The sequence below is a fragment of the Dermacentor variabilis genome, chromosome 8 (assembly GCF_050947875.1).
Source record: "Dermacentor variabilis isolate Ectoservices chromosome 8, ASM5094787v1, whole genome shotgun sequence".
Lineage (NCBI taxonomy): Eukaryota > Metazoa > Arthropoda > Arachnida > Ixodida > Ixodidae > Dermacentor > Dermacentor variabilis.
In genome coordinates, this window is record NC_134575.1 from 91,841,357 (window position 1) to 91,853,461 (window position 12,105).

The following is a 12,105-nucleotide window of genomic DNA, read 5'->3' on the forward strand; positions in this document are numbered from 1 at the left end:
GGCGCACCTTAACCACCGCTCACGGACGCGCCTTCACTTCTTTTCCATGAAAGGCTTCACTTCTTTTCCACGCATTTCGTGGTCTTCTGTACACGTGGGCCGTTCAAAACTTGATTCCTTTGGGGCTCAGCAGATAAAAAAGTAAGCTGCCACAATCGTCAATCACGTTGGTCAGAATGCGCAGCTCCCTGCTGCGCAAATGTGTGCGAGAGAGGTTCATCAGCAATTCAAATCTACAACAGCCAATAGGAGCGCACCCCGTCATGGGTTTTATTCCCAGCCGCAGCGGTTGCATTTCAGCGAAGTCAAAACGCAAAAGGTGCTCGTATACTTACCGTATATACTCGCGTAAGGGCTTCTTTTTCTAGAATCCAGGTTGGGTGCGGCCCTTACATGAATCAGGTCGATGACGGCCCGCTAAAGGTTTGTACTGTTTTCGCAAGAGAGGCACAAGTGACATAACGCTGCAGTAAATGGCCTCAGATGCCAAGCCGTCGTCCCTGACCAACGCTGACCCAAACAGGGCTTCCTTCTCTAGAGGCGAAAGGCTGTCAATTCGACTGGAAACACTGCCAACACAGCCGAGACAATGCACCACACAAAGAAATAATGGTGCCGTGGCACCGGCCTGAGCAGTGTTGCCGAAAAAACTGCTAGCATCATATGTTGCAACAGAACTGCTTGTTGGCCTAGTTGGTGCTTGCTAAAAGACATGTTTTTTGCCGCAATTGAACACACACAAAAGGAAGACACATAAAGGCAGTCTTTATGTCTTCCTTTTGTCTGTCATTATGTCTTCCATAAAGTCTTTATGTGTCTTCGTTTTGTGTGTGTTCAATTGCGGCAAAAAACATGTCTTTTAGCATCATATGGCAGCAACGGAACTGCACTCTCCAGTGAGATGTCTTGTATATTTTCCCAAAATTTTGCCCTCCAAAGTGAGGGTGCAGCCCTTGCACAAGTATATACGGTATATTTAGGTGCACCTTAAAGGAACTCAGATGGTCAAAATTAATCCGGAGTCTCAGTACGGTAGGGCTCATGATTATATAATAATTTTGGTACGAAAAATTCTAGAATTTAGTTTTTTTAGAATTTTTCTATAACTTTTTATATAGCTGTAGGTATGAAGTGTCACAAGTTTCTTGATGACAATTTCACAGGTATCCCATTCTTTTTGTCATTTTCGGTGTTCTGGAAGATGAAGAAATTCACTTCAGTTAACAGAACTCTTTGTCCAGGGTTGCATTTATCAAAACAGGCCTGAGAGGTGTGGGAAGTTTTGTGCGTTCCGGTACTATTCCCAGTTCAGCCAGTGGCTTGACTGAGTTCAAGTTCATCAGCCACCTTTCCGGCTTGTCTGGGTGTAATGTAGGAGTGACTGCTTTGCACAATTATGTGAGCACTCTCTGGCTACCAGCGCACTCCTTAGAAAACAGAAGTCAATGTGAAAATTATATCAAGCGCTATATTGATGTGTATCTTCATGACATTTAATTTGGTGGAATGTGTGGCTCTCCACTAGTGAGCGTGACTGCCCACATAATCTCAAGTCGTCAGGCTGCACTTTATTAATGCAAATTGTTCTTTGACTCGCTGGGCAGTTTGAGGTTGGCAGGGTGAGCAAGGGAGGCAGGCAGGTTCCCATCTTGCCTCGTTTGGGGCCTCTTAAATAAAAATAAAATGTTTCCAATGATGGGAATAAATTAGATAACTTTATGTAAATGAATCAGATGTTATGTAGTGCTAATGTCAACCTATTCATTTTATTTCTTCTCCTCCTTCTTTTTTTTTTTCTGGGTATTCTCGGGTGCTTCTGTGTATGTTCAATTTGTCATTTGCTTATTCTATCTGCATATTCATTTGGCAATGTATTGCTTCTAATTACTTTTTCTTATTTTTTTTTTACTTTTGTGGAAGCTAGGCTTCAGTAGGGTGTTCATTCACACCGTTTGTTTGGCTACCTTGATTTGCTGTAGACTGTGAACCAGAATTCAATAGTGAAAGAGGCGAAGCTTTGAGTGGATAAACATGTCGTTGTGCAGGTCTAAGAACTGAGCTGGCGATACAGCCATGTCATTTCAAGTCTCAAGAGTCTGTTGCGCTATTATTCCACTCATTGGATGCACAGCAAGAACTTGCCTAGATTTCAGTCCCAGTGCACCTCACCCCGCCCTTCATCTTGTCCACATCAGTACTTGTGGACTACATTTCGCAGCCACGCCTTAGACTGTGTCACATTGCCTGGCTAAAGTGTATACTAGTGCAAGTTGGTTGCACAGATCTACAGATCATAAAGGAGGACAGTGCAAAAAAAAATTGCACAGAGGAGACCAGAGCACTGAGTAAGCACTGTGAGTCACCTTTGCCCTTTCCTGTCTCCTTTGTTTTTTAGTTCTTATTATTGGTCAGCTTCTTTGAACTGACTTTACTGAACTGTTCAGCTGTTCTCCACCTAGACCCACTGCCTAGCCCTTGGTGGAGGTACCCAATGCGGTAGCTGAGTGGCTGAGCTGTTCTGTTGCTCAGCACCAGGTTGTGCATTCGATTCCATGTTTCAGCAGCTACATTCCAGCATGGCAAAAACATTTATGTACTGCACTTGGGTTGCTGGTTAAAGAACTCCAGGTGGTCGAAACTAATTCAGAGCTCTCTACTAGTTTCTCGTAGCGTGTGTGTTGCTTGGGGACATTAATCCGAGTAAACCATTCAGTCAACCAATCGATCAAGCAGTGCTTACAATCTCCCCGTGCTCGAGGAGAAGCAGCAGGAGAGTGGAGTGCCTCCTTCCATATATGTGGGCTGCTCTGTGTATTCTCTCACGCAATATGTAAAGGGACACGCCAATCTCCATAAAGAGGCCCTAGTGGCTGGACGCACACAGCCTGCACAAAAGTGTTTAGAGACTCGCTGTCCAAAGTGAAAGCTGCATGCTACTTGTCAACTTGACGGAGATTCCATTCCACGCATCGTGAGTGATCATTGTTTGAAAGCAAATTCTGCGTTCTCTCTCTTATGGTGCACGACTTTATACATGTACTTATATACAGGCACAGTAAAAATTTTACAGGATGTTGGTTCAGTATTACTCTCAAAAGTTCAATATCAGCCCAGTTTTTGCCTACAGCTATAGTAATGCAGCCTTAATACAGTGCAACATCATGTTGGTCACGTATGCCAGTACACGTAAGCATATAATGAATGCAGGCTGCGTGCCCTGGCTCGGGAAATATTCTGCTTTTCCTTGGATCTCGCATTACATAAGCTTTTCATCCTACCAGTACAGTGAATGTGTCGATTGTTTTCTCACTTGCTTGTTTGTTTATTTCTTTATTTGCATAGGGAATGATAAGTAAGTTAATTCATAATTTAGCCAGTTAACTCATAGACTCACATGATATTGTGGAACAAAAAACGACACGGACGTAAGAGACGACACACCAAGCGCCAACTTGCGCTTGGTGTGTCGTCTTCTCTTACGTCCGTGTCGTTTTTTGTTGCGCAATATCATTTGAGTAATGGATTATCAACTTGCCCGGAATGCTGCTCTCATTAAACTCATAGACCATGATTCTTTTCATAGGTTAATTTGTTTCTCTTGAGACTTTACGCGCTGCAATCAAATGATCTATACCTGCTGTCGAAGGCCTGCAATTGAAAGTGTGGCCTTTTTGTGCAGTGGAGAGTGCCGAGGAAGACGAGCATGGCTACGTCCACCCGTCTCGACTTGGCGGGGATGGCACCGAAGTGCGACGGCCAAGCGTGCCCTTTCACACCCGCAACCTCATCAGGCAGCTGCCTTCCCGGAATCTAGGCAAGTGGCGCTGCGCTTCCATGTGATTGGCACGCAACTGTCGCATCTCACAGGTCTCAGAACTGTTAAGGCAAGGCATAGAGCAAGGAAGGAGCCAGAAGAGAGCATTGCAGAACATAATTGAAGACAAGTGAGTTGGCTCAACATGTGGTAATGTCAGGGTAAGCTTGAATGTCTTTCACTGCCATGCCAGCCGGCTGGCTAGTCTAGTCACCTGCACTAAGCCAGTCAGCTGCGCTGGCCTAGCCTAAGGCTAGACTAGTACAGCTAGCACAGCTCTTTCAAAAGGCAAGGAGTGCGACAGCAGCCTGCGGCTGCAGCGCTCACAGGTTGCAAGGAAGACGACGAATGTGTTCATTGCAGTATAAACGACTGAAGTTGCACAAACCTATCTTGGGAAAATGTACACAGAGTGATTGGCAAACCACTTGAACAAGTGCACATCGATTAAAATAACTTCATCATCAATTTTATTAGAGTAGTTTACTGGGCCAGTTGGTGCATGGTGAACATATATAACAGTTTCCAGCAAGTACGTACGCGAGCACAAGTAAGTAGAAACGGACAGTACAACACTGTCAACCAGCGTTGTCCTGTCCGTTTCTACTTACTTGTGCTCACGTCCGTGCTTGCTGGAAACCGTTATATAGTCTATTTTATGTCCACTGCTATCTTATGCCCACTGCAACCACAGTAAGAGCTGTCTACATATTTGTGTGTGTGCATGTGCTTGCGTGCATACGTGCACACACATAATTTCTGTGACTGTACTTTAATTCATACTTAGCAGTAGCGCTGCAGAAGCTACTCAAGTAGAGCATTCACATACTCCAGTTCATTACTCATGCATATTCACCTAAATTCACATTACCCAAGTAGTGCATATCATATTTAATAATGCAATTCTGGCTCTCCACATTTCATAGGGCAGTTATATTTAATTTGGGACACTTACTATTGACTAACAACTTACCCTTATCCCCTTATCAATATATCACAACGACAACTCATACATTATCAGTTTCGTCAAGTCACGTATTATTTGTGCATCATTGTGCTACCAGTATGCGAAAATGTTTTAGTCGCAAGTGCGGAAACATGTCACTCCACTCATTTGAGGGTAAACAGGTTCTGATCTTTGATGCTTTCCGTGCAATAAATACATCATATTGCGATGCGCACAAGTGTGAGACAATGTTGCATAGAATTACATGATGCATATGCTTTTTCTTTTGTACATGGTTCACTTTTTTGTTGTTGTTGCAAATGCGAACAGTGGGAAAAGTCTCTCTAGCATTCACAGCATTGTGTGCTTTGTACGAAACAGACTATAGTCGCACTATGCCACCATGCCATGCCATCCCAGCCTTGAATTCTGCTTCAGGTTAAGGAAGTTATTGCACTTTCTTTAAAAAAAGTGTACCAATCCGGTGAAGGGTGCAGAAAAACTTGTTCTGTATCAGATTTTTGTACCCAGTAAAAACGCGTCATCAAAATTTAATCTGAAGCCTCCCAAAATATAGTGCACCCCGTACAGCCAAATCATGGTTTTGGGAAGTGGAAGCCCATGGGTCAAGTCGGGTCAGATGAACGGCACGCTTTTCTCACATCGCCTCGAAACACAGTTCATTGCGGATGTTGGGGTGTGTCGGGGCAGCGAGAGAATCGCATTACATGCAGTCTGTAACAGCGCTAGAGTATACGAGAAATTTTTCGCAAGGCACGACCACGCCTCGCCACCTGGTGAATTCCGGTTCACAAGTAACGGCGGCACGGCAGCTACTGACTATTGAAGGCGCATTACGGTGAAGTGTGTCGCAGGCTGAAGCACGGCTGGTCAAGAGCGGCAGTTCGCTAGACACCTTGAACAGCGAGCGACAACAACATCGCCGTTTCGAGCACCACATTGCGCAAGCATGTGCACTAAAATGCAGTGCATGTCGGTCAGTGCGCTGCCCATGTAATTGCAGTTCTCTGTAACTGTGCACCCGTTAGCTTTTGCTTTGTGGACCGAAATTTGTGTGACCCAGGTTTTGGGTGTTACCCAGATACCTCGATGACACTACCCACACCTGAATACCTTTGGCTGATGAGTAAGCTGGCCATTTTACGGTAGAACTTGACCATCTAAACGTAGTGTCAGGCTTGCCGTGTCAGCTCATAGTGAGAGCTAGGCAAAGTCTGCGGCTTGTTTAGACGCAGCTCTCAGGAGGCTGATTTCGAGGACAAAAAAAATGAAATGCTTGAAAGGAAACTGAGGAAAGCACAGAGTGAGCAGTGTAAAGGAAATGGATTGGTTTAAGGATCAGGTCAAGTAGTCTCAGGGAACCCTACTCGTTAGAAGCAACTCTCTGGGCAAATAAAGATGGATTGGGACACACACAGCAGGTGTTACCAACCTGTGACCAACAGCTTACCACTATGCTTGAAATGAAAAGTTTTTAATCAGCATATTCTGCCAGGGCTAACTTTAGAGGCTGCAACTTGCAAAATGACAAAGAAGCTAAGGCCTGCGCAACAAGTGATGTTATGGAATATGATAGGCATAATGATAAGAGACGAAAAGATAGCAGTGTGGAACAGAGAGCATTCAGGGTTCGCCAATGTTCTAGTTGAGATTAGGAGGAAGTGAGGGAGTTGCGTAGGCCATGTAATGTGTAAAGGAGATAACTGATGTTCTATTGGCTCCCAAGTTAAAGGAAACATTGTCAAGGGAACCAGATCATCGTGTAGACTTGCGTAAGGACCGCACCCCCAACTTGACTGCCCAAAATTTGGGAAAAAAATTTCCAACACAGAAGTCGTGGTCAGTGCCCTGATGCAGCGCAAGTGAGAATCGGCAAATTTTCATGCTCTACATAGTTTCGTGGGCCACTGTTAAATGGCGAGCGCTACGCATTGACCTCTGTTGCAGTGGTACATCTGCGGTGTGCACAATTTTGGCCAAAAAGTTCAGTCCCACGTGAGGGCGACTTCTTATAAAAATTTAGAAGAAAGAAAATGTACTGCCCTTACACGCGTCTGTACAGTAGGTGGCACACAAGGAGATTAGAAAACTTGCAGGCACCAGATGCTGTCAGCTGACAAAAAGACAAGAGCCGATTGGAGACTATTGGAAGGGGCCTTCGTCCTGCACCACATGCGCTCTGTCGAGCCCACCACGTGCTCCCAATCGTGCCTGTGAGAACTGTGCCGACGAGGCAGCAGCAACAAATAATGCCAGCTCGGCAGCTTCCAAAGGAAAAGTGCTTCATTTTGCACACACACACCTGCTAGTTGCTCTTGAGCCGGGAACATTGGTCTGCTAAATTTTTCGCAATTTCTGCCAAGTCTATTATGCGTTAACAAAACTGTGCTGATGTCGTTACGACTTCCCCGGTATTCTTTGGCTGATATGACAACCCACAAGCAGAAAAAACAGCAGCTGGAAGTTTCCTTTTGTTTGATCACTAGGAGGCAGCTTCTCAATAGTTCTAAACAAACATACAACCTTTTCATATAATAATAATAATAATAATAATAATGATGATGATGATGGTGATGATGATGATGTTATTGTTTACCTTTTAATAGATACAAAATATGAATTGAAAATCATGTGGGTCCATTGCTGACTAGGCTAGTGAGGGACCCATTACAATGAGGCAATAACAAACTGCCCTACTTAATTAAAATATTTAGTTGCTTATTAACGCCCCTGCATACACCCTCGTTTTCTTTTTGTGTTAGCATCTTATGAGTGTTAGTGATTCCAAGACCACCGATGATTTTGCTGTTATTGGTGATGACAAGCGATAAGCTATTGTCATGATTCACAGGACCAGACATGCACAACTTACCTAACGTTGTTACTCACTCTACAAATTTAACCCTTATCTTTAACTTTAACCCTTATCCTACCGAGTTTTGTGGCCAAAAATAATACAAAAATACCAATATTTTCTTTTTTGGCCTAAGTAATTCCACGTATCTTGAAACAACCAGAAAATATCCTTAAAAGCACTTTATTTGTTAGACACATGCAAAGTATAGACACATGCACAGTAGAGAGTCTCCGACTTTCTGTAGTCCTTGTTGTAAAAAATGTCTCTTTAGAAATTTAAAAGCAACACTGTGACAAGCGGGGCCCAAACTTGTGGCAAGGGATGTCAGATCCATAAATTGTAGACTCGGTGTGGTACATTTCAAAGCACAGAATAGTGCAGAGTGCTACTCCACATTCCTTCCACCAGGTACGTGTAGCGGTTGCTTTCACGAAGAATAAGATCTATTAGTTAATTCCTTCGAAACAATTCAAAATACTGCGCACAGTTCCCGTCCTCTGTCACAGGTACCTTTATACCAGGTGTGGCTGTGAAAACAAACTTTGGAGGCGCCGGTGGGGGGTTCTTTACATCTATCAGCATCCACTACCGATGTGTTGAGACGCTGTCGTTGTCCGAATCCAATGACTGGAGGAGTTATGCTGCTCAGTATGGTTTCTGCCACTCTCAGATGAAAACCAAACTTCTTCTTCATTGTCCAAGTCCAACAAAACTTCCACAAACAAATGTTTTCTTCCTTTTTTCCGGAGTGGAGCCATTGCCGGCACATGCATGTTTTAGAGAAGGACACCATTCTCAAATCCCAGTTGCCAGCATCGAAACAATTCTTGACCGAAATGCGAGCTTTGAGTGCGTTTCTTTATTTCTTTTACTGCGCCATCTGTAGAAGCCAAAAAGAATTAAACAAATTTTACCAGGGTAGCTCGACTGCAGCAATGCACAGGCACTTGTTTCAGTGTGGACGAGCTCAGATCGTCTACGGTAGGGAAAAAGTTAATTTACTACTTTTCAGAACTCCAGGGTTTCCTGTCTAGTCAGCAAGAACTTAAGTACTAAGGCACATAGGCTGCATATCATGTCCACTCTCCCATCGTTAAACAAGAGGCTTGCATGTATTGGTTATCTCAATTTTATTGTGTGCTTAAGCGTGTACGGCAAGCAGTTAATTGAATTTTCTGGTGCTGAAGTACGCAAAGGCTTACCCACTGAAATAAAACTTCCAACACACTTCGACGCAATATGGGAGCAGTACTTCCTCTCCAACCAGCCTTGTCATTTCCTGTTATACTTTGTGATACTTTGTACATCTGACATCTTATTTAGTTCTTTTCTTTTTTCCTTTTGCCAATTATTATGTGGTGTTTTGCATTGTATAGAGATCTTTTAGTAATTGAATTGTTATTGTATTTTTATTTTGTATTTGAAATACCCTTAAGGTCAAATGACATTGCGGAGGGGAGCGTTATCTATTGTAAATTACATGTAGCCAATGCGGATCACGCAGATGACCTCAGCACAATGGAGCCGGACGCCGTCGTCTCGGAGAAACCTCGGGGCGACAAGGTGCCAGCAGTTGCAGCCCCCTCTGAAGCTGGCAGCAGCCAGCGGCGAGACAACTGGCGCTACCTGACACTTCGCGTGCGCGCGGCCACGGCCAACAACGCCAACGACATGAACGCCGATGACCTGTTCCACGTGAGTCAGCAAGGCCTTGTGTGACTTGCTGGTCACCAGACTGATTCACATTACGGAAAAAAGAAAGCGACCGATTACAATTATAATTGCTTCATTCAAAAATGTTATTTATTACAGCTACCAATTAACTGCCCCACGAACGTAATTGAGGAATTACTCATAAGTAACAGATTACTTCCATGTTGCTTTCCTTGTAACCTTTTTTGACATTGCTTAGATACAGTAAACAGAACGACCTGGCCAGGCACTTTCAGTGCATCCTCGACAGCCTTTTATACATTGCTTATCTGCACCGACGATTGCTTTTAAAAAATTTCGTCTGTCATCGTCCTTTGTTTTTGTTGTGAAGGCTTCAGCAGCGACGCTGAAAACTAGCTCGATGGGGAAAACGAGAGGAAAAGACAGGGGGGGTCAGCCAATTCGCTCTATGTGCACGGAGGGGGCGGGGGGGGGTCAGTGTTGCAACATGTATGGATCTTGCACACAAGATTGTTGTTACTCAGCGTCTGGATCCTCTGTGAAGTGCAGCACTTTGTTGTTGCTGGGACTTGGAGAAGATGCTAGTTGGGTTAATCAAAAGCGGAAAAAATTATCTGTATATGATTTCCTCGCATTAACATCCTAAGTGGCCTTCGCTATAGACATGTGCCAGCACCAGTTCAATGAGAAAAATAAAAAGCCCCGCAGTTTACCTGTCTGAACTTGCGCTTTTGAGAAGCTGCCACATGGCAAGATCGCGGGCATTATACTGTAATTCTCGCCAAATTCAGGTTCTCAAAGCTGCGTCACCTGCTACAGACTGTCTTGTCAATAAAGTAACTGGTTACATGTAATTGGTCACTGAAAAAAGTAATTGAAATACAGTGAGCGTTACTGAGTAACCAAAGTATTTGTTAAACTACAAAATTACAAAATATGTAATTGATTACAAGTAAATAATCACATGTAACTCGTTACGTACAAGTCTGCTGGTCACGCAGTGATTTGGAAAGGCAGTCATAGAAAGCGCAGACACAAGACCAAGACACATGAACAGATGCAAACTGTGAACAGAAAGGTTGCACCGTGGCAGTAAACAAGGAAAGCACAAGAACGATTTGCACATGCTCTAGTGAAGGCTGCGCTAACCTGTCAACCGCCAACACCACATGTTCATTCTCAAAGAATTCTCAATCCAGACACGACAATCTTTTTTATGAAAGCTAATCGAAGGCTGGCTTACACACATGCTATGTTGAAGCATAGGAATGAAAAAGTGAGTCTTACATGGTGTATCAGTAATTGCAATAGCATGTGGACAAACCAGCTTTTGATTATCTTTCACGAACAAGAATCATCATGCGTGAACCAACTTCTTTTGAGATTGAACACATGGTCTCCCTGGTAAGCACATTAGTGTGGCTTTCACTAGAGCGTGCGCTGATCACTTTTGTGTGTTTCTGCCACCATGCAACCTTTCAGTTCATGGTTAGTGTCTGTGTTGACCTTTTGGTTCTGGTCTCCGGGTTTTGTACGTCTGCTTTCTCAAGCCTTGGATCCTTACCAACTCATTCAGCTTCCTGTCATTCTAAAATGCTTTGCTAACTCCAAATAAACGCACCTACGACACACACAATATCCAGAATATTGAAAACACACAATGGTAAGAACTGGATATCCAGAACAAGTTCTCGGAAGGGTGATTCTGAAATCACTTCATTCTTATTATGAAAACGATGTCGACACCAAGTGCCCTATATGAGAAGTGTATGAGGGAACGGTAGATTGTTTTAGGTCAGTGAACCTATATTATAGGAAATTGTATGTAGCTTTGTGTGCATGTGGACATGATTGATGAACGGGTTTAGAAATGTTTTTGCCTTCATTGGGTTATTGAGTATCAATTGTACTACAGCTTGTATGATTGGTTGTTGGGAAGAGCATTGCCAGGCAGCCTAGTAGGTGGCTTCTTTGTTGTAGTTTTTATTTTCACCCCTTTTGTTCTGTAGTTTCAGAGGACGAAATAAACGTATTTTGTTCTGTAGTTTCAGAACGCAAAGTGAAGCAGTATTTCTCTATTTAACTCCATGCCACAACTGTAGCAAGCTACTTTCAGTATCTCTTGTTGGAAATATCACGAAAAGCAGCAATAGAAAGAAAGGAAGCAATTTACGACACTTTGTATCTTTTCTTTGTGATGTTGAAGAAGTTCAGTTCAAATTATCCTGTGTAACTCTCCATATTAGTATGCTCCTCACACCCCATGCCTGCAGGCATGAATCCAGGACATTGTCAACTGCATTTTCAGCGCTCTAATGTGATGCTGTCCTTGCTCATGGAAGTGATTTTCTTTTCTTTTTTTCTTTTTTTTTTTTTTGCACCAGTTATAAGTGTATTTGCATGTGTGAATTTTGATCTATGAATGACGTAATGCTTTCATGTGGGTAGTCAAATGGTTGCATTTTCAGTCAACCCGCACCACCTGCGCTCTCAAATTTTGGTAGTTTCGGCATTGGATACATTGCTGTGCTGGCTTTGCTGGCTTGTAAAGCTCAAATTAATGGCAAGCAACAGAAAAATCCTTGTCCGTGTGATGTCTTGGAATGCTGTCGGCTTTGTCCTGGCTTGGCTTCTGGCTGTGTGCTCGCATTTAGCACAAAACGATGCAGCACTGTAGCTATCGGATGCCGTTTTACGCTCCGCGAAATAGCAGTAAAGGGCAGTGATGACGTATGCAGCATCATACCGCCTCACTCATGGCAGATGATTTTAATTGCGCCAGAGGAATGCGGG

At 43.5% G+C, this 12,105-nt stretch overlaps 1 protein-coding gene across 2 annotated transcripts in view; it reads left to right on the forward strand.

The window, feature by feature from the left end:
• LOC142590407 (transmembrane channel-like protein 6) overlaps nt 1–12,105 on the forward strand; it is a 69,830-nt gene that overhangs the window by 6,896 nt on the left and 50,829 nt on the right. Inside the window, exons 3-4 of one of the 2 annotated variants that reach the window (XM_075702491.1) lie at nt 3,680–3,814; nt 9,143–9,333. In XM_075702491.1, coding sequence (XP_075558606.1) covers nt 3,680–3,814; nt 9,143–9,333 — 326 coding nt within the window. Of the gene's footprint in view, nt 1–3,679; nt 3,815–9,138; nt 9,334–12,105 lie in introns of both variants that reach the window. The other variant, XM_075702492.1, reaches the window with a different exon arrangement.